General features: G+C 51.0%; 1 protein-coding gene across 1 annotated transcript in view; it reads left to right on the top strand.

The window, feature by feature from the left end:
* The window catches only part of QRFPR (pyroglutamylated RFamide peptide receptor), a gene marked incomplete at both ends in the record, with an annotated part of 28,322 nt that extends 6,245 nt beyond the window's left edge, over positions 1–22,077 (top strand). Inside the window, 5 exons of the mRNA XM_079773376.1 lie at positions 11,086–11,244; positions 13,582–13,643; positions 18,825–19,060; positions 20,936–21,033; positions 21,737–22,077. Of these exons, the coding sequence (XP_079629502.1) occupies positions 11,086–11,244; positions 13,582–13,643; positions 18,825–19,060; positions 20,936–21,033; positions 21,737–22,077 (896 nt within the window). The remainder of the gene's footprint in view (positions 1–11,085; positions 11,245–13,581; positions 13,644–18,824; positions 19,061–20,935; positions 21,034–21,736) is intronic.
* Positions 22,078–22,973: the final 896 nt, after the last annotated feature.

Genomic DNA, 22,973 nt, shown 5'->3' with positions numbered 1-22,973 from the left:
AGAGCACAGTGCGAGTGTGCAGTGGGGGAGTGCAGTGGGAGTGTGCAGTGGGGGAGTGCAGTGGGAGTGTCAGGTCAGGTTGGGGCATGTTCAGGTCCTGGCTGTCCAGGGCCAAGGGAGGGGCTAGGAGAAGGGGGACTTGTGGTGACTGAGGTTATGGGAGCTTAAGGCGTGGGAGGGTTCCTTCTGAAGACTCCCAGGAGCTGGGAAGTCAGCTCTAACCCAGTCTCCTCTGTGGCGCTCAGCATCAGGAAGGTGAGGCGGGGAGTGCCTGGGGCCAGGCAGAGTGTCGGCCCAGCCTTCCCCCTGTGGTGGGTGCAGCCCCAGCGGGACAGGAGCCCCCTTCCCCCTACGGTGGGTGCAGCCCCAGCGGGACAGGAGCCCCCTTCCCCCTGCGGTGGGTGCAGCCCCAGCAGGACAGGAGTCACCTTCCTCCTGCGGTGGGTGCAGCCCCAGCGGGACAGGAGCCCCCTTCCCCCTGCGGTGGGTGCAGCCCCAGCGGGACAGGAGCCCCCTTCCCCCTGTGGTGGGTGCAGCCCCAGCGGGACAGGAGCCCCCTTCCCCCTGCGGTGGGTGCAGCCCCAGCGGGACAGGAGCCCCCTTCCCCCTGCGGTGGGTGCAGCCCCAGCGGGACAGGAGCCCCCTTCCCCCTGCGGTGGGTGCAGCCCCAGCGGGACAGGAGTCACCTTCCCCCTGTGGTGGGTGCAGCCCCAGCGGGACAGGAGTCACCTTCCCCCTGTGGTGGGTGCAGCCCCAGCGGGATAGGAGCCCCCTTCCCCCTGTGGTGGGTGCAGCCCCAGCGGGACAGGAGCCCCCTTCCCCCTGCGGTGGGTGCAGCCCCAGCGGGACAGGAGTCACCTTCCTCCTGCGGTGGGTGCAGCCCCAGCGGGACAGGAGCCCCCTTCCCCCTGCGGTGGGTGCAGCCCCAGCGGGACAGGAGCCACCTTCCCCCTGCGGTGGGTGCAGCCCCAGCGGGACAGGAGCCCCCTTCCCCCTGTGGTGGGTGCAGCCCCAGCGGGACAGGAACCACCTTCCCCCTGTGGTGGTGCAGCCCAGCCGGGACAGGACGGCGCTGCGGCTCTCCCTGCAGGCCTGGGTGCAGTGAGAGGACTGTCTAACGGTGGCTGGGAAATTGACTGAAAGCAATTCCGGGAAAGGACTTCCAAACACCCCGAGTAACAGCATCCCTGGGGACCGCACACCCACAGGCATTTGCGCAGGTGAAGGCAGCTGCCTGGGAGAGAGTGTGGGACTCGGTGTTCCCAGCAGCTGGTGGGAGACTTCCTCCGAGAGCAGCGGGTCTCCGCCTCGGCAACGCTGGGCATCACCCGGGAGCTCACAAACAGCGCCTGTTCCTGCCTGGAGTCCAGTTACCCGGGCTGAGTGTGGTGCCCGCCATCGGATTTTCAGAAGTTCCCAATAGAACTTCCTTGGCTGGGCCTTGACCTAGGAACCAGGAGGTCACGGTTCCATTCCGAGTCAGGGCACATGCCCAGGTTGCCGGCTGGATCCCCAGTGTGGGGTGAGCAGGAGGCAGCCGATGGATGATTCTCTCTCATTGATGTTTCAGTCTCTTTCTCCCTCTCCCTTCCTCTCTGAATTCAATAAAAATAAAAAACAAAAATAAAGAAAAGATTCCAACTTGCAGCCAAGGTTGAGAACCACGGATGATCTGTAAATGCTGACAGGCCTGCGCTGTGAGGAAGGCCGAGAGGAAAAATGGCTGTGAAGCACACAAAGTGGTGAACAGCTGTTACCGTTTTCAAAGGGCCGTTGGAGGCCGATGCTGGGACCTGCAGGAGCAGACTGCCCGGAGGGGTCCCACGTGGACCTCGGAGCAGCCCTGTGTGGGCGCAGCTGCACTGTACTAACACCCCGACCTTGCTGGCCTCCTGCAAGAGGGATGTGCAGAGCAGTTAAAACTGGTGAAAGTCTGGAGAAAGGGGACACCTGGAGAAAGATGAGAAGAACGGTTCTTTGTTTAAAATACGTTTTTTATTGATTTCAGAGAGGAAGGGAAAGGGGGAGAGAGAGAAACATCAATGATGAGAGAGAATCACTGATCAGCTGCCTCCTGCACACCCACACTGGGGATTGAGCCCTCAAACCTGGGCATGTGTCCTGACCAGGAATCAAACCGTGATCTCCTGGTTCCTAGGTCAACGCTGAACCACTGAGCCACGCCGGCCGGGCGAGACGGTTCTAAGTTAGCACAGCCCACAACGTTTCACCGGTGCCTGGAGCCCAGGAGGTGGGGCAGGAGCAGGCGAGGCCCAAGCTCCACCACCGGCTCCCTTCTCCAGTCTTCGACATGGGGCTCGCCTACCCCCAGTCGGTGGAGCTGGCGTGCGGGTTTTGTGTACACTGTGCTCTCTGGGTCCACACAGCGGCTTCCCTCCTGCGCTGTGCAGAGAGCCGCTCCGCGGCCGGCCACGGGCAGCAGCTGCCTTGTGTTTGGGGGCGATGCCACAGGAACACGAGGCTCTTCCGCCCTAACAAATCCCACTGGGTTTGCAGAAGTGAAACGTGTCCCTGAAGACACTGCTCGAAGGGTGAGCCACGGGGCACGCGCTGCCTCTCTCCGCACTGTGCGAGGCGCCTGCAGACTCCGCTCCTGCAGTGCCCGTGGTGCTATGTTCACGTTTTGGTTCTGCACTTCCTGAGTCTTAGCCTGGGCCCGCCAAGTTCTTTCTTCTCTTGCCTGTCATCAGCCGAGCTAGCACTTCAGTCTGCTCATTGGGTGTCTTTGTTGCCACATCTCTGGCTGATCTGAAGTGCAGGGCGTTACCCACGTGGCCTCTGGGTCTGGGTAAACCAGTTTCAAATAGTGGTGTATCAGTAGCTTTCCCTTTAAAAAACTGTAAATGTCTGTTCATGTTTTTTTTAATTTATTGGGGTGACTTGGTTAATAGGATCATATGGTTCCAAGTGCACATTTCTGTGATACATGATCTGTGTATTTCATTGTGTGCCCGCCACCCAAAGACTAACCATTTTCCGTCACCATATGTCTCAGCTCCTATACCATTCCCTCCACCCCCTTCCCTCTGGTAACCACCCTCCTGTTGTCTGCGTCTGTGAGTTTCCGTGTTAGATCCCACATATGAGTGAATTTTGCTGACTGACTTATTTCACTTAGCATACTATGCTCAAGGCCCACCCCTGGTGTCACAAATGGCGTATTTCATCTTTTCTTATGGCTGAGTAACATACGTGTACCACACCTTCTTTAGCCAGTCCTCTATCAAAGGACACTGGGTTAGCTCCATGTCTTGGCCACCATTAATAATGCTGCAATGGCTCTGGCTGGTTTGGCTCAGTGGCTACAGCGTCGGCCTGGGGACTGAAGGGTCCCGGGTTCGATTCCAGTCAAGGGCGTGTGCCCTGTTGCGGGCTTGATCCCAAGGATGGGGGGCGTGCAGGAGGCAGCCGATCAGTGATTCTCTCTCATCATTGATGTTTCTGTCTCTCCCTCTCCCTTCCTCTCTGAAATCAATAACAATATATCTTAAAAAAATAATGCTGCAATGAACAGGGTGCATATACTATATCTTTGTGAAAAAATGTTTTTGAAATTTTTGACCCAGAAGAGAGATTGCTGGATCATATGCTAATTCTATTCTTCGTGTTATGAGGAACCACCATACTGTTTTCCATGGTGGTTGCACCAGTCTACATTCCCACCAGCAGTGAATGAGGGTTCCTTTCCCTTCATAGTCTCTCCAACACTTGTCATTGCTTGTCTTGTTGGTGATGGCCACTCTAACAGGTGTGTGGTGGTATCTCATTGTAGTTTTGATTTGCATTTCCCTAATTGCCAGGAAGGTTGAACATCTTTTCCTATATCTGTTGGCTGTTTTTAAGTCTCCTGGGGAGGGGTGTTTGTTCAGGTTCTTCCCCCATTTTTTAATTGGATTGTGTGTTTGTTTGGTTTGAGTTCTTTCTGTATTTTGGATATTAACCCCTTGTCAGAGCTGCTGTCTGCAAATACCCTCTCCCATTCAGGTTGCCTGCCTTTTGTTTTGTTGTTGGTTTCTTCTGCCTTGCAGAAGCTTTTTAGTTTGATTCACTTATTTTTGCCTTTACTTCCCTTGCCTTTGGGGTCAAATTCATAAAATGTTCTCTATGACCAAGGTCTATAAGTTTAGTACCTATGTTTTCTTCCATGTAATTTATAGTTTCAGATCTTATATTTAGGTCGTCTTTGATCCATTTTGAATTAATTTTTGCACACGGGGACATACCGTTATCTAGTTTCATTCTTTTGCACGTGGCTTTCCAATTTCCTCAACACCATTTATTGAAGAGGCTTTCTTTTCTCCATTGTGTGTTTCTGGCTCCTTTGTCAAGAAAGATTTGCCCATATACATGTGGTTTTATTTCTGAGCTCATTTCTGTTTTTCTGCCAATACCATGCTGTTTTTATTATCACAGCTCTGTAGTATAATTTGAAGTCAGGTAGTGTGATACCTCTGGCTTAATTCTCTTTTCTCAGGATTGCTTAGGCTCTTCAGGGTCTTTTGTAGTTCCATAAAAATCTGATGACTTTTGTTCTATTATTTCAAATAATGACATTGGGATTTTGATGGGGATTGCATTAAATCTGTGTATTGCTTTGGGCAATATGGTCCTTTTAACTATGTTGATCCATGAACATGGTATATCTTTCCATTTTGTTGTGTCTTTTTCGATCTCTTTTAATAATGCTTTGTAGTTTTTAGAATATAGGTCCTCCTTTGTTAAGTTTATTCCTAAGTATCTTATTATTTTTGTTGCTATTGCAAAAGGAATTGTTTTTTTCTCATTTCTTTTTCTGAAGCTTTATTGTTAGTATAAAGGAAGGCAGTGGATCTTTGTACATTGATTTTGTATCTTGCAACTTTACTGTATTTGTTTATTGTTTCTAATAGTTTTTTGGTGGAGTCTTTAGGATTTTCTATATACAGGATCATGTCATCTGCAGAGTGACACTTTTACTTCTTCCTTCCTGATTTTGCTGCCTTTTATTTCTTTCCCCTGCCTAATTGCTCTGGCTAAGACTTCCAGAACATCCTACATAATAAAATGGTAATATGTAAATTACCATCACTCCGCTACGCCCACGATTGGGCCAGCAGGAGGCGCAGGGGGCGGGACTCAGCGTGGCCGGGGTAGCTGATTGGGCCAGCAGGACGCTGAGCTCGCGGGCGCCGCGAGCTCAGCGTCTGTGCCATGGCTGCGCCGGAGGCTTTCGAAAGGCCTGGTGCACCAGCGGATAGCCAGCCAGCTCCCCCGCGATCAAAAGCCAAAGCGGGGGAGCTGTCTGTCTGTCTGCTCCAGCACAAGGCCTTTCGAAAGCCTCCGCCGCGCCGGAGGCTTTCAGAAGGCCTGGTGCACCAGCGGATAGACAGCCAGCTGGTGCACCAGGTGCATGATTAAATCATGCACTGGGCCTCTAGTGTTGAATAAAAGTGATGAGAGTGGACATCCTTATTTTGCTCCTGAATTTAGAGGAAAAGCTCTCAGTTTTTCACCATTGAGTGTGATATTGACTGAGGTGAGGGCTTGTCATATATGGCCTTTATGATGTTGTGTACTTTCCTTCTATACACATTTTATTGAGTGTTTTAAGCATAAATGGATGTTGTATTTTATCAAATGCCTTTTCTCCTCTACTGATGAGACCATATATTCTTAACCTTTGTTTTATTAATGTGGTGTAGTACATTGATTTGCATATGTTGAACCATTCTTGTGCCCCTAGAATAAACCCCAGTTGGTCGTAGCGTATTATTTTTTTAATGTATTATTGTATTCAATTGGCTAGTATTTTGTTTAGGATTTCTGCATTCATATTCATCAGAGATATTGGTCTGTCATTCTCTAGTGTTATCCCTGCCAGGTTCTGGTGTCAGCGTTATTTTGGCCTCATTAAATGTGTTAGGAAGTATCACCTCTTTTGCAATATTTTGGAAGAGTTTGAAAAGGGTAGGTGTCAAATATTCTTTGAATGTTTGGTAGAATTCACTAGTGAAGCCATCTGGTCCTGGACTTTTATTTTGGGTGGAGGATTTTAATGTTTGTTTCAATTTCCTCAGTGTTTATCAGTCTGTTTATATTTTCCATTTCTTCATCATTCTGTCTAAGAAGGTTATATATTTCTAGGAACTTATCCATTTCTTCCAGTTATTGAATTTAGTGGCAGGTAGTGTTTCATAATACTTTAGTACGATCCTTTGTATATCTGTGATGTCTTGTGACTGTTATTTCATTTCTGATTTTGTTTATCTAGGTCTTTTCTCTTTTTTTCTTAGTGAGTCTAACCAGGGGTTTGTCAATTTTATTAATCTTTTCAAAGAACCAGCTCTCTGTTGTATTAATTTTTATATAGTCTTTTTGTTCTCTGTTTCATTCTATTCTGCTCTAACTTTTATTATTTCCTCAAATCCCAAGATCCTAACATTGCATCTTAAAGAACTAGAAAAGAAGAACAAAAGCAACCCACATTGTTTTCTTTTAATCAACCTTGGAACAAATTCTTCAGAATGGATATCGTCATTAGATGCTTTCACGAACTTATAGCTCCTTACACCGTTTTCTAAATTAATCTAAGAATGATTTTCATCTTTCCTACATGAGTACTCTGTTCGTTTCATTCTGACCTTTTCACTTGGATCCTTTTGAGAGTCACTGTTACACTGGGGTGGAAACTAATACTGGCCCAATTGCTTTCTATTTCCAAACCCCATTTTTAGAAACAATGAGGTCTTTTTTTATTCCTATTTGAATTATTGAGGCCTGCACTGTGTGTGATGGGAGGTGAAGGTGGGGGTGGGTATAGGTCAGTGGACACCATTCATGCCCAGAAACGAGTTCACCTTCTAGAACTAAAACTGCATAAGCAAGTTAAGGCAGGAAAGCGATAAATATTAAACCAAAGCATTTGCTTCTAATCCAGTAGGCAAAGGGGAATTATTGCAGTTTTCAAGTAGAAATGGAAGCAACAATGGAGGCAAACTGAAACAGTCAGATTTGGACTGAGCTGTCTTAGCACTGACAACGCACACAGAAGGAGCATTGACCAGCATAGTCTGCATTTTAGGCAACATACCTTCCAGAGAAAAAGTAACCAAAAGGATGTCAAGTAAGTTTCCTTCGTTCTGAGAACAGCTGAGAAGGGAATGTACTAGAAGGATGTTGGAGGCACACAGGATCAGTGTGAAGCTGGAGGGACAAGCAGGGGCCAAGGGTGCTCAGAGGTCGCAGCAGTCTCTAAGCTGTGGTCTGTTGTCGCTCATGACCTGGTGGGCACCGGACCGCATACCTTCAACCCTCTTCGTCTTCACTGGCTCTTTCAACACTGGGAGGGCCTATATCTGCCTGTCTCCCTACAGGGAGCTGAGTTCATGCACCAGAGGAAATTGTGTTGAGATTAAGAAATGCAGGTATATGGATAAGAAATAGCCATTCTGGGCAGGCTCTGAGAAACACTCTGATTTTAAAGCCTGATGGTCCCAGATGGAAAAAAGGGAAGAGCATTCCAAGAAAACAGTGCCCTACACCAGGAATTCTAGGATTATCCCAGCTTATTGTTATTATTATTATTATCATTATTATTTAATCCTCACCTGAGGATATGTTCTTATTGATTTTTAGAGAGAGAGAGAGAAAAAGGAGGAGGGAGGGAGAGAAAGGAGAGAGAGAGAGAGAGAGAGAGAGAGAGCGAGAAAGAAAGGGAGAGAGAGAGAGAGAAAGAGATAGAGAAAGAGAGGGAGAGAGAGAGAGAGAGAGAGAGAAATATCAATGGGTTGCCTCCCATACACTCCCTGACCCCTGACCTGGGATTGAACCCAAAACCCAGACATGTGTCCTGACCAGGAATTGAACCCACAACCTCTTGGTGTACAGGACTACACTCAACCAATTGAGCCACTTGGCCAGGGCATCCTATAAGTTGCCATTTATGTAAAGAAATGTCACAAAGGACACATTCTTGCAAAACAGCTTAGACCTGTGCGAGTCACACTGGGGAGTCACACCGAAGAGCCACCAGAAACAGGAGCTAAAGATGAAGGGAGGGTCGGTGGTTGACATTTCGTAAAGGGCAGAGACAAAACCCAAGTCCTCAGTGCCTCCTTCGCTCCAGGCCGCCAGACCTTGAAAAATGATCTCCGAATTCAAAAGGGCAAAGCAGAGCTGGTTCGAGTGGGACTAAAGATCAAGATAAATGAGTAGGGAGCAAAAGAGCATCTTCCTACTTTTCAAAAGAACTCAGATCTTCAGCGTAAATTGCATGCAGGACATGGACGACACTCGGAGGAGTGATCAAGGAAACAGTGTTGGCAACGGCTTAGCAAGTTGCTTGGAGAAACGTCAGAAGTAGCGCGTTGGGCAAATGCGGTCTGGATTCATAAAAGGGGTAAGATGACAGATAGTAGAACCAGGGCCTGGTGCAGACCTGTCCCGCGGACTACTGAACAGGTGACTCGTGAGCATGTGGGTGAGAGCTGCCCCAGGGCGCCGTGGCCTGGGCCCGGCTCCATGCTGTCACACACAGCTGTGCGGCCCTAAGCAGGGCACTTCTCCTCCGCGCTGCGGCGTCTTCACTGGGAAATAAGGCTACGGAACGAGATGTCCTGTCCTGGGCAGGTGAGCCACAAACAACCTGCCAACCTCCGCTGGACCGCATTGAGCTCAGTGCTTTCCATCTGGCTGCCTGATGATGACAAAAAGCTGCCATTTATGAAAACACATATCCGGTACCGGGTTCTTATTGTGTGAAGTGCTCGCATTGTGCTCACGGGACAGGTGGATATTATCCATCCCTTTTCACAAAGGGTGACATTGAGCTTCAGAGCACCTTCCGCAGAGATCGGATGAATCAGATAATACCAGGAAGTCAGGGACCAATGTCCCATGTGATTATGATGGACAAGATGGATAGCGCTACAAGGAGATACCACTGCGACAGTAATTCTTTTTTCTTTTTTTTGAGATTTGAAGAAAATTTCTTTTTTTTCCCCCTTTATTGATTAAGGTATTGCATATGTGTCCTTATGACAGTAATTCTTATTTGTTTGGATAGTTATGCCTAAACTGTGTTGATGATGGTTCCATGTCCATTTCATGGAAAGTTCCTTCTGATGCTCATTTAACCTTGGACTGTCCAACTTAAGAAAATAACACAATATGGTTGAAAGAATAGAAGAAATTCTGATCAAAATTTCAAAGAAAGGATAGATGTGCAGATAAAGAATGTATTCACATGTTCATTTATACAAGTATCACTTACAAAACAGGATTTGAAGTAAGCTATGTCATTCACAGTAGGATCAGTGCTCAAACCACAAAATATATTAGTATTGAAAGGAAATTCCTGCACTTGGCATCTAAATGATCGCACCGGGCAAGAGAGGCCTTGACTGTGAGCAGGGTTAGGATCTGGGGAACTGGAACCAAGGTTGGGGCTGTGACTGGCTCTTGGGCCGCCCTTTGGAGCTTCCGAGAAGGGCGGGAAGGGCAGTATCTGGAGCAACACCTAAATACATTTTCCCCGAGTCACGGGAATCTTGGAGTCACAGAAACTGTCTATTAAGTGGACCCTGTTCGTTTCAGGTTTGATTTCAAGTTCAATGTAAAGCAACCACTTGATAACACGAGCACAAAAGGCGTGAAGATTTCAGGTACAGTCACTGAAGAGGGTGTTTAGACCCAGGAAGACGGGGCAGTCGTGTGGTTTCTGCGTTAGCCAGCCTGCCCCCCCCTCCCCCCCTGCCTGAGCAAGGGGGTCCCCCTGGACCATTTGAGGAACAACTGGGGCCGCTGGGAAGACCCCGCGGGGACATGAGAGCTCCCTTCAGACAGCTCAGAGCTGACTTACGGAACCTGTGGCTGGTGTGTCAGAAACTCCCCGAGAGCTACAGTAGGAGGGGCGGGATCACCGGGAAGCAGCGTTTCCAGGCGAGCCTCTCCCTGCCTGGCTAAGAGCCTCCTGCGCTCCTCTCGGCGTGCTGGCTGAGAGCCGCCGTGTGTACTGGGCGCACCGCAGGCAGAAATGGGCAGCAGCGTTGAGCTTGGCGTGTTTACCTTCTAGTAGGGATGGGGACGGTCAGCAAACAATAAAACGAACCGCCCGTGCATGAGCCGGTGAGCCGGCAGGTGACAGAGCGAGGGAGGAGAGTGGAATAAGAGAGACGGGGACTGAGAGGAGGGAGGGGACAGGTGGGACGGCCTGACTGAGAAGGTGACATCTGAGCAAAGACTCCAGTGCAGGACGTGAGGGTGGGACTGGGGAGGTGGTTCCACGAAGGAAGGGATGGATGGGTGAGCCCGCAGGAGCCCGCCCCGCAGAGCGTGGCAGCGCGGTTGAGGAAAGGGGGGGATGGGCTTCAGCTTGGGGACAGGGTGGCCCACAGGACTTCTCTGGCATCTGCCAGGGATCTCTGTCCCCGAGCTGATGCCCACGGTGACCGTGCAGAGCAATGCATATGGTGGCAACCAGCGAGGCGCATCCACCTCGGAGATGGCAGGCCGGGCTCACGCAGAAGGCGAAGACATCAGACACACACACACAGCGTGGCAGTGGGCTCACAGATTTAAAACAATATCGCGGCAGCCGTGTCTGCACACCAAGGCTGCCAGGGGCCACGCGCTCAAGACCTTGGTTCTGCGACAGAGAAAGTGAAAGCGGTGAGGGAGGACTTGGGTGACCGGGGAGTCTCGGGCAGGAGGTCAGAGGAGAAGAGAAGAGAAACAGGGTGTGGGCGTCCTTGAGGAGGATGGTCCTGTGTGGTGACTGACAGGGCACCGGAGGGAAGGACCGAAGGCGCCTCAGTGGTGTGGGGCGCAGGAGGCCGCCCCCCCCCCCCGGCCTGCTCTCCTGCAGGGAGGGCCAGCCACCTCTGCTGCCCCTCTCCAAGGCCCTGTCCCTGCTCTGTCCTGATCACAGCCTGGGAGCTCAGAGCCCCCCAGGGAGCGAGCCTGCGCCTGTACCTCTGGGCATGGCGCTCTGCGGTGTGACTGTAGACACAGCCTTTGAAGCGGAGGCTCAGCACGAACACACACCCAGCTTTCTCCCTCTGATGTGTCCCTTGTCTCCGGCCACAGGTGCCTTCGTCTGCAAGATGGTGCCGTTCGCCCAGTGCACGGCCGTGGTGACCGAGATCCTCACCCTGACCTGCATCGCCGTGGAGCGCCACCACGGCCTGGTGCACCCGCTCCGCGTGAAGTGCCGCTACACCCACCGCAGGGCCTTCACCACGCTGGGTGAGGGGGGAGGGGGGAGGGCGGGCGCCTCGGCTCCAGCGTGGGTGCAAAGGGAAGGTGATCAGCTTCAGTCCTCTCTGCCTCCCCCCCTCCCCTTCCGGCCCCTCTCCCTCCCTCCGGGTCCCCCCCAGCACCACGCCTCTCATTCCAGATGTGCCCCTTGGGTTTAGAGCTCATAAGCCAGCCCATGGGTGGCAGGACTGCGGGAACAATCCTTATGACTTCCCGACCCAAGAGGTGGCTACGATGCCCTGTTAGTGCAGGTGGATTTTCATAGGGGGCAGGAAAAGTGTGTTTAGAAAAGCGGAGAACAGGGGTGCAGCCCAGAAGGCTGGGCCCGCGGGAACACTGGGTGCTAGGTGCTGGGTGCTGGGTGCTGGGTGCTGCTGACGCCTGACAGAGACCCAGCCACTTCCTGCGTCTGCGAGGCGAGGCTGCTGAGCGGCCCTGGAGAGAAATGTCCCAGCCGGGCCATCACCGGGAGGACTCTGCCCCATAATTACCATCCAGCCACTTATAACCCTCATGCCCCTCGCAGCGTGGGCGTGCATTAGGGCGAAATAAGCTCCGCTCGCCCAGAGCAGCTAAAGTGACCGTCCAGGGAGCCATTAGCACCGCCCGGGGAGAGGGGAGCCATCCTTTCTCGCGCCCGCCCCGAGAGCGCCGCCTGCGGGCCCTGGGAAGCCACTCATTTCAAGGAGACAAAATTGCTAGTTTTAGTTCGTCCCAAATGGATGTCGCGTCCTTCCTACAAGGAATTCAGAGACCTCTTGGCTTTTAATAATTGACAACCGTCCGCCATCAGGACATCTAGAGACAGCAGGTGGTGTGGAAGGAGGGCCGGGAGCGAAGCCCTTGGCGGGAGGAGTTATTAAAAGGAAAGAGGTGCAGAGCGGGGCTTGCCATCTGAAAGCAAAGTCGATACCAGGCAGTCCAGGCGGGTCCTGCTCAGAGAGCCCAGGACCCTCTCCCACCTTCGGCCGCCACCTGCGCCCCTGCCCCAGCGGCAGATGCGAGACTTCCCTGCTCAGAGCTCACAGACCCCCTCCATAGTCTTCACCGGCCTTAGGTGTCTGCCCCTGAGCCCGCCCTGCACTCGGGATTGGCACTGAGCTAAGCCAATTAGACTCAACTCCGCCCAAATACTACTGATGGCTGGAGAAATGACTGGACACAAGATAACATGATACAGTGAGGAGTGGGGTAGAATAGATGTACCTGGCCATGTGCAGAGATAGATAGACAGACAGACAGATAGATGATAGAGAAATGAGGGATGAAAGAGAGGCAGGGAAGGAAGGAGAGAGAGAGAGAGAGAGAGAGAGAGAGAGAGAGAGAGAGAGAGAACTGTCTTGAATCATACAGTCTCTCTGGGCAGTGTGCCAGGTAGTGTGTGTCTTTATAAAAAACCCCATTGTGGCTTAAGTGAGTCTCAGTTCCTTGAACCCAAGACAACCCACGGTGTCCCTACTGTCCTGCTCAATACGGAAAGAACGGAGGAGTGGGAGCGGGAAGTTTTCCTTAAAGTTGATGTCGGGGCTCTTGGTTCCGGCCTCATCCCAGGCTCGGAAGATTCTCTTGCTCCTTGCTAAGGACACGTCATTAAAGCAAGTCTCCCAGCAGCCTGCTGGTTTCTGCTGTTGTGTTTGTATGTAAATAAGAACATAATGCCCATCTTAGGGTGGTGAAGGTAAGTGGACTTTCCACTTTAAGAAGAAATTGTACAGGGTGATCTGTATCGTGGTTAAGTTTTTCATCCATTCAACAAGCACCTACTTTGCTGGGAAAATCCAAGTGGCCCGTTGTAGCTGTGAAGGGTGGTGGCCTGGGAAGCGTGTTTAGAGAAGGTGGCTCTAAGGCTCTGAGTCGTCCTGGAGAAGGAGTGCACAGAGAGCGTGGGAGCAGGTGCCAATCGGGAGGCCAGCCTGGAGGCGTGGGGCACACAGTGCCTTTGGGGGCAGGGACGGAAACCAGCTCGGTAGCCCCAGGAGGGGACTCGGTGTGAAGAACATGGAGTGCCATGTAGGAGGGAAGCGGGAGGTGGGTGAGATTACAAAGACCCTTGGGGACCATGTCAGGGAGTCGGGTCTTATCTTGGAGGCGATGGAACACGGTTACAGACTTTCAAACATTGGAAATGTGTTCTAGGGAGACTCTTCCAGCAGCACTTTGGAGGGGGGTGAGAGGGTGGAGGTGAGAACACGTGAGGAGACCATTGCATGGCTTCTGGGGAGGTGACGGGTGCACGGGGCATTGGGAGTCTGTATGGTTAGAGGACTGAGCACGACGTGCTTTGCTCGGCTGAGTCGTATTCTGATGACTGTACCCCTGTTACAGGTGTGGTCTGGCTGGTGGCGGTCATCGTCGGAGCCCCCATGTGGCACGTGCAGCGACTCGAGGTGGGTTCGGGGCTGGGGCTGATCTTTATACTATGAGAATGTCCCTGCCCTCTTGATTATAATCATTTTCCTTCCTGCAAGAGATTTCAGCGAATCTGCATGATCTCCATGATTTCACTGGAGGTTTTCCAACTGGACTCAAATAACATGTTTTAAGATTTCACCGCTGTTTTACCCCGCTCTTCCTTGACCTTCCGTGGGTAAGACTTGCTAGGGTCAGTGTCTGCGTTTTCCTGCAGCTGGACGCGGCTCTCCGAGGGTCCTGCATGGCCAGTCAGGCCGTGAGCATCCAGGGGTCACTCCAAATACTTTTACAGGCGGTCCTCGGGTTACGTCGGACTCCACATATGTTGTTTCATGGTTACGTCGCCATCTCCCATTTATTTATTAAAAAAAAAGTTTTGTCATTTCGACGTATGTACATATGTGCTTTATGTTTTTTATTATTTATTTACCACAAGTAAAGCTCAGGAATTGTTATCTCTCTTTTAAATTTTTTTACTGTCTCACTTCATCACTGCTGTGTATGAGCTCCATGTGAGTGACGGAGGTGCTTATGTAGGTGGGTTCCGACTGACGGCGAAAATCGCGTTACCTTGCGCCATAGGAATGGGTCTCCGATGTAACCCGAGGACCTATTGTATTTTGAAGTCATATAAAAAAATTGTGACCGATTATCTACTTATTAGTTGATTGTCTGTCCTAAGTCCTTTCTTATCTGTCTCCTATTCAGTGACAAATTGCAGTTTGAATTGGAAACTTATCCAGCCTCTCTCTGCCCCCCACTTGGTCCGCTGGGCCCTGCCTGGCCTGGGGAGTCACAGTGAGGGCGGGGCCCTGCTGGTTTCCAGTGGCCCTGCCCACTGGGGGCGTGTCCAGCACAGACAGTGGTCTTCAAACCCAGGTGGGGGTCGCACAGGACTCCCTGAGACACTGTTTAAACTGTGCATCCTTTTGTGCCTTGAAATCAACACAGCATGCAGTGTCCACCAGCAAGGGTGTCACATGTGCCTCAGACGAGGGTCCACTTAAAACCTGGCGTTATTTATTTGTTTTTATTTTTTAAATTTTATTTTTAAAATATATAGCTGGTATACAATCTTGAATTGGTTATGTTAGTTTCAGGTGTACACTATAGTGACTTGACATTTTTAGACCCGATAATGTGATCACCCCACTGACTCTAGGGGTCATCTTCATCCGTGCACTTACCACAATGTTGTTGACAATGTTCCCCTTCCCCTTCTCACCCCCCGCCCCTCCCTTCTGGTAACCACCCTGTGGTCTCTGTTTCTATGAGTCTGGTTATGTTTTGTTTTGTTTTTAGATTCCACATATATGTGAAATCACATGGTATTTGTCTTTGCCTAGTATTATTTCCCTTAGCACAGTGGTCGGCAAACTCATTAGTCAACAGAGCGGCAAACCGCGGCTCACGAGCCGCATGTGGCTTGCCAGCCGCAGTTTGCCGACCACTGCCTTAGCATAATATCCTCTATATCCATTCATGTTGTCACAAATGGCAAGATTTCATTCTTTTTTATGGCTGAGTAGTATTCCATCGAACACATATACCTCATCTTCTTTTTTTAAAAATATATATTTTTATTGATTTCAGAGAGGAAGGGAGAGGGAGAGAGAGATAGAAACCTCAATGATGAGAGAGAATCATTGATTGGCTGCCTCCTGCACACCCCTACTGGGGATGGAGCCCGCAACCCGGGCATGTGCCCTGACTGGGACTCGAACCATGACCTCCTGCCTCATAGGTCGACGCTTAACCACTGAGCCACTCTGGCCAGACTACCTCATCTTCTTGATCCATTCATCTATTGATGGACACCTATGTTGCTTCCATACCTTGGCTATTGTAGATAATGCTGCACTGAAGGTAGGGCTGCATATAAATCAGTTCTCGTTTTGTTTGTTTGTTTTTTGAGTAAATACCGGAAGTGCAATAGCTCGGTCATACGGTAATTCTGTTTTTAGTACCTTGAGGAATCGCCATCCTGCTTCCCACGGTGGCTGCACCAGTCGCCACTCCCACCAGCAGTGCACGAGGGCTCCCTTTGCTCCACATCCTCCCAGCACGTGTGTCTGTGGCCTGTCTGATGTAGCCCCTCTGCCAGGTGTGAGATGGCATCTCACTGTGGGTCTAACTTGCCTTCCCCTGCTGATTAGAGCTGCTGGGCCTCTTTTCCTAGGTCTGCTGGCCACCTGTATGTCCTCTTTGGAGAAATGCCTTTTCGTGTCCTCTGCCCATTTTTTGATCGGGTTGTTATGTTTTTGTGATCGAGTTGTATGAGTTTATTCTCTATTTTGTATACCAACCTCTTATTGGACATATCATTTGTGAATAAGTGCTCCCAGTCCGTTGGTGGTCTTTTCATTTCGTTGGCAGCTTCCTTCGCTGAGCAAAAGCTTTTAGTCTGATGCAGTTCCATTTGATTATTTTTATGCTGGTTCTCTTGCTTGAGGGGATGTGTTAAAAAAGATATCACTCAGACGGACGTCAGATAGGTACTTGCTGTGTTTTCTTCTCGGAGTTTTATGCTTTCAAGCCTTAGGCCGTACATGTAACCTGTATTTTGTAGATGATGGAAGAGAATGGTCCAGGTTCGCTTTTCTGCACGTCTCTGTCCGGGAACATGCGGCTTGATTCTTGATGTAAGTGGATGCGGAGTGAGCCAGACTCCACTGTGAGGGCAGGAGGCAGGCTCCTTCCTTTCCCTGCTACCTGGTGGGACGCCACCAGGAAGCCTGGCGTGGGCCTGGCACTCCTCCGGCCATTCAGACAGGACAGTTCCTCCGGTCACGTCACCGCCAGAACAGTGCTCGTTTGTTGCTAAAATGTCCAGCCCAGTGTCACGACCTCATCAGCCTGAATCCTCAGTGAGTCTGCAACGTCTCCCTCCACCGTGTGAGCTGCTGTGGGCCCAGCACCCGGCCCTCTGGAGGGGGTGTGACCGCCCCCTTCTTCTCTGCCTCCTCGCCTGTCCCTCTCTCCTGGGGGCCGCGGAGCAGAGAGGGGACAGGAGGGCAGGTGTCCCCCGAGGGTGACTGTTGCTTGTGACTGAGTCGTGACTTCATGGATGTCTCAGAGAAAACCGCTGCGGTTCCAGCTGTGCTCCGGGCCGGGGCTCCTCCGGAAGCGTGGGCTCCCGCACTCTGTGACCCGCTCCCTCTCCGAGGCCTTTTCTGCGGCAGGAAACCCGCGCACAGAGGGGCAGAGGGGCCGTTCAGAAATGGCCCAACCCATTCCCACGGCGGGATCCATTTCCTGCCCACAGAACTCTAGGAGATTTGTCTGTTTTAAAATACAATTATTTTAGCCCTAGCCAGTTCGGCTCAATGGATAGAGCGTCCACCTGCAGACCAAAGGGTCCCGGGTTCGATTCTGGTCAAGGGCATGAACTTGGTTGCAGGCTCCTGGTCGGGGTGTGTGCAGGAGACTAACAAACAATCAATGTTTCTCTCACATCGATGTTTCTCTCTGTCTTCCCTTCTCCCTTCCACTCTCCCTAAAAATCAATGGAAAAATGTTCTTGGGTGAGGATTAACAAAAATAAATACAATTATTTTAGCACATGCTCCTCCTAATATATTTTAAATCTATAGGACTAATTTAGTTTGTAGAAAATACACATAATCTAAGTGACAAAGCCAGTCCTTGCTGTCGGGTAGAGCAGCCAAATCAGATTTGCTTTCTGTCAGGAAAAAGTATGAGTTCATTCTTCAAAGCAAATAAATGTATTTATATGCATCCCACGGCCTCCTTCTCACTCCTACATTCCATCAGAGCCAGTGTGCGCGAGCCTGACCGAGGCTGGCACTGCACCTGGTGACGTAAAGTACCACCAACCCCTTTGCTTTCTTCTCGCAGGCTCCCTCCCAGGGCTGACATATAGGACAACTAGAGGCCCGGTGCACGAAATTCGTGCACTCAGGGGAGGGGGCGTCCCTCAGCCCAGCCTGTGCCCTCTCCCAGTCCAGGAGCCCTCGGGGGATGTCCAACTGCCATGGAGGTGGGAGAGGCTCCTGTCACCACCACTGTGCTCACCAGCCGTGAGCCTGGCTTCTGGCTGAGTGGCGCTCCCCCTGTGGGAGTGCACTGACCACCAGGGGGCAGCTCCTGCATTGAGCGTCTGCCCCCTGGTGGTCAGTGCATGTCATAGCAACACCTGTGCTAAGTTAGGACATGCCAGCGAGCGAGCGGTCCCCGTGGCTGGCCCTGCTGGCGCTGTCTGCATGGCGTCAGGTGGATTTCATTTTGCTGTCCTGTTCCCGGGGAGTCTGGATCTTGAACTTACTCTTCACCGAGTGTTTCCATTCCCAGTTAGTTGTGTCTGTAAATAACGCCTAGATCAGAGCGTGAAGTTTATGGTTGGCGAGTATACAAAAAAGGCCCCTCCCCCTTCAATCGGCATTGAAGAGTGGGGATAAAATTTGCTGGGGATGGAGGCAGAAGAATGTCTAAGATCTAAGTGTCTTTCATCTGGAAAGTGCCAGAGTGGGTAAAATGGCAGTCGCTTTGATAAATTCCCTAACGTTTATTCCTATTATCCAGAGAAATGACTTTTGAATATATGCTAAATGTTTACTTTGTCTCTTATTAGCATTGCTCTTTTTCTTAATATTGTTATTAGTATTACATTTGAACTGATGAGATGAGTCTGTCAGAAATGGTATTAATAAACAGACATTGACTTTCTGTAGAATACACCCCTCAAAGGCTTATACCTGAGTCTGGATATTTTTTAGATCAGCAATAGTTTGGATCCCACTTTCTCATTCACCTCAGATCTCTTGTTTTATTAAATTTATTGGAGCGACATTGGAACTAGTTGGCACACAGCAGAAAATGTTATTTTCATTCATACGTCGGTCATTGAAGTGCTCTTGTACCCCATTGAAAACTTGTGACCAGAGTGTAAAAAGTGGAGAGAGAGAGAGAGAAAGCGAACAGGCTTTGGACCTCAATCCCATTTAAAATAGAAAAGAAAGTACTAAAACTCCGAAGAATTGAAGCAGCGATCGGGGGAAAACCCCCACAGTTCAGAACAAAAGAACAACCAAAATTGCGTGTCGTTTGAAGCATGTCCCCATGGTAACCACCGGAGGGTCTGCATCCCCAGGCCCGCGGCTGCTGGCTCTCCTCACCCAGCCATTCTCCCTCCAAAGGTTAAGTACGACTTCCTCTACGAAAAGCAACACGTGTGCTGCTTGGAGGAGTGGAGCAGCCCCGTGCACCAGAGGGTCTACACCACCTTCATCCTCGTCATCCTCTTCCTCCTGCCGCTGCTGGTGATGCTCAGCCTGTACAGTAAGATCGGCTACGAGCTCTGGATCCACAAGAGAGTGGGGGACAGCTCGGTGCTTCGAACCATCCATGGAAACGAGATGTCAAAAATCACCAGGTCGCTTTAATGAAAGATTCTCCTCAGTTTCAAATATATATATATATTATTTCAGAGAGGAGGGTGGAGGGAGAAGGAGGGGGGGGGGAGAGAGAAACATCAATGATGCAAGAGAATCATTGGCTGGCTGCCTCCTGCATGGCCCCCACTGGGGATCAAGCCCACAACCCAGGCATGTGCCCTAACCGGGAATCGAACCGTGACCTTCTGGTTCATAGGTGGACATTCAACCACTGAGCCATGTCAGTTGGGCTCAGATATTCTTAATTAGTTGTGCTGGATGGGATGGTTACCAGGGACCTCAGAATTCTGGGTGCGTTTGTTAGCGTCACTTGCCCTTCGCGTGTAGGGCATGAGCTCTCTGTACACTTTTGAGATTCCATGTGTGGCAGGAAGAAAGAGCAAGCTCACCAGCCCCACACTCACCCTCACAGATGGAAGCTTCCTTGGGGTTTGAACAGTGTCTGTTCCATCCATTTGTCAGCAGGACGAGGTGGGAGAGCTGTGGACTCCCCCCTCCCTGCCACTCACAGCTCTGAGATGCCCGGAAGTCTCCTTCCTCCCGCCCCGCCTTCCTCACGGGTCCCAGGGAGCACAGAGTCCATCCCTCCTGCCCCCCACCCAGGCACGATGCTAAAACATGTGAGATGATGCTTAGGAAAATCCTTGGGAAACCAGAACGTGCTATTTTCTTTAATTATTATTATTTTTTAAGAATATATTTTTATTGATTTTTTACAGAGAGGAAGGGAGAGGGATAGAGAGTTAGAAACATCGACGAGAGAAACATCGACCAGCTGCCTCCTGCACACTCCCTACTGGGTATGTGCCCGCAACCAAGTTACATGCCCTTGACCAGAATCGAACCTGGGACCCTTGAGTCTGCAGGCCAATGCTCTATCCACTGAGCCAAACTGGTTAGGGCTTCTTTAATTTTTGATATATTTTATTTTTACCAAAGGGCATTGCTTTTTGATTGCATTCATTAGCAGAAAATTTAAAATGCAACTTATGGTTCATTTTACAATCGACACTGAACGGCCATTAAAAACAAAAGTAAACAAAACCTGATAAGAAGTGCAGTGGTTTGATGAGACTTGAGCATTTCTTCACATGTGCAGCGCCCCCTGGTGCCCAGTTTGTAGGAAGACATCCTCCCTCAGTGCAGGAGATGCTCAGCCTCTTGGAAATTCCCTGGACTGGGCTCTCCTCCCTCCTGGGAAGAAAGGGCTCCCATGTTGAAATAAGAAATAAGGACTATGAACTTTATAAATTTAAAGCACCATGCAAATGTGTCGATGGCTTGCACGTGCTTATCTCCTTTACAGGAGTAAAGGTGAAAACTAGTTTGAAATCCTGGTTAATCGTGTTATTTAGAGATATAATAAAGGTTTACATTTTAATCATATCCCCAGGGCTGCCCCTATTTCATAAATATTGATATTTTCCTATCACAGGGGCGAGTGGTCTTCAATGTAACAGAATAAGAGCGTAGGCACGAAAGGTAGACACCCTCAATTTAAATCAAAGGAGCCCTTCTTCCTTAAATCCCTTCCTGGCCAATCTGACCTTGCGAGCTACTTGTTCTTCTCGGGGCCCCAGTTTCTGCATCTGTCAAAGGCTTGCTGGGAAGACTGATGACATCAGCCCCCTACTGAGCACACGTCCCAGGGGGTTTGTAATGTGAGGGATGTGGGGTGAGGGTGATAGCGACGGGAAAGGTGATGAACAGCCCACATTGAACTGAGCGTCAACTTCGTTAATGTCGGTGGAATGAGGGTTAGGGTCTGGGCTCAGGCTTGATTTCATAGCTTTGCTATCGCTCTGACACACTTGCCAGGGAGAGGTTAACCGACACTGTGTCCCCGGGCCCAGGAAGAAGAAGCGGGCTGTGGCCATGATGGCGACCGTGGTGGCCCTCTTCGCCGCGTGCTGGGCTCCTTTCCACGTCGTGCACATGCTGATGGAATACGGTGAGTGCTGCCCGCCCTGACGGAGCCCTGCTTCGTCTCCCGCCAGAATGCACAGCGCACCTGTGAAATGTGTTGCTATGCCGGGGCCATCAAGTACCAACTGTTGAATAGGTTTCCTTCGTGTTTGCAAGACGACTAGACCATTCCATGGCAGAGAGTTCTGTCCGATCGTGACCTCGTCTTTAATAATTACAGGCGATCCAGGAAAGCTCCTGACACCCTCCCTCCATGCTGTGCCTTCTGCGCCCCCGAGTCACACAAGTGTGGGGAGAGGAGGCAGCCTCTGTCCCCCAGTGAGAGCCCTGCCCTGAGCCCCGTGAACTCAGTACCCCGTGCAGTCCCGCCCCGCGGGAAGTCTCCCCGCTGGCCTCCGATGTGGCGTGGCCCTCGGATGACCGTGTTTCTGGAACCCAGGGAACAGCTGAGGAGCAACCACGGCTCCCGGGTTAAGTGCAGCTTGCAGTCGGCTGGGATGCACGAGCCCCCACGTCTGCCGGGCCCGGCCCTGCTCTCAGCCTCGCTGCTCTGAGAAGGAAGGCCCCTCACGGGGCTGTGAGGCACCCCCACTCCCCCCAAAGTGGCCTGGAGCAGTTTCCACACCTTTAGCCTCTCGTCCGAGTGTGGTGGGCAGACGGATGAGACGCAGAGGTTGATATTCGGTCGTTAGGACAAGGGCGCATTCTCAGGCGTGCCTCTATTTCAGGCAGCTTTGAAGAGCAGTACGACGAGGTCACAATCAAGATGGTTTTTGCCATCGTGCAAATCCTGGGCTTCGCCAACACCATCTGCAACCCCATCGTTTACGCCTTTATGAACGAGAACTTCAGAAAAAACTTCCTCTCTGCCGTGTGCTGCTGCGTCCTGAGAGAGACCCTGTCCCCCGCGCGGCGACGTGGGCCCTCGGGGACGGCCATGAGGCAGAAGCGAGCCGCGCTGGGCCGCGGGGAGGATGATGTGGAGGAGACCAAGGGCGAGGGGTTCAGCCACGGCCACATCGAGGTCAAGCTGTGTGACCTGCCCGAGGAGACACGGCGGCCCCGCTGACCGCCCCCTCACGCCCGGAGCCGGAGCAGCTGCATCAGGCCGCCGTGCGCACGGCAACAGCGCTCTCGTAGCTAATGTCACGTCTCCAGCAGAAGGGAAATTACTCTGAGCAAAGGTCAGAGACTTCACTCACTGGTAGAATGATGAAAAGGAGTAACTTCAAGTCATTTCCCCATAAAAATCTGACATTAAACATGAACACGCAGTTTTGAGAAATTAGTGACCCGTCCTGTGGATCAGACATGTGGATTTAAAAAGTCTCATACGCACGTGGCTAGTAGTTTCCCCTCCAGTCAATGTCACGTGGCTTTTCTGTGTTGTTGACATTGGATGAGAAAATAAAAATGGCATCTTCCTTCTTGAGTAAGAGTTGAGCACTGTAATTCCAGGGCCCGTTGAACTTGAAGCTTGGGGATACTGCTTGGACAAGGTCTGCCCAATAATGATAATGCCGAAGAAGATGGGAGCAGCAGATGGCAGGTGAGTGAGTTAGAGGCAGACACCTGGGCTTGAGCTGCTGCTGCTTCTTTTTTTTAACCCTCACCCGAGGATATTTTTCCATGATTTTAGAGAGAGTGGAAGAGAGAGGGATAGATAGCAAGACACATCAATGTGAGAGAAACATATTGACTGGTTGCCTCCTGCACACGCCCTGACCAGGGCCCGGGCGGGGAGGAGCCTGCAACCAAGGTACGTTTGACCGGAATCGAACCTGGGACCCTTCGGTTCACAGGCCAACACTCTATCCTCTGAGCCAGTCCGGCCAGGGCTGGGCTTGAGCTTCTGGTGGTCCCACCAGTCACCACCGCTGTGCCCATGAGCTCTGCCCCTCCGTGACCCCCACGCTCACGCCCTCCTGTGGGAACAGCGGCTGCGCCAGGAGCAGATGACCCTGT

Source organism: Cnephaeus nilssonii (genome assembly GCF_951640355.1).
Source record: "Cnephaeus nilssonii genome assembly, chromosome: 5".
NCBI classification, from domain to species: domain Eukaryota; kingdom Metazoa; phylum Chordata; class Mammalia; order Chiroptera; family Vespertilionidae; genus Cnephaeus; species Cnephaeus nilssonii.
This window is presented reverse-complemented; position numbering and strand designations above follow the sequence as displayed.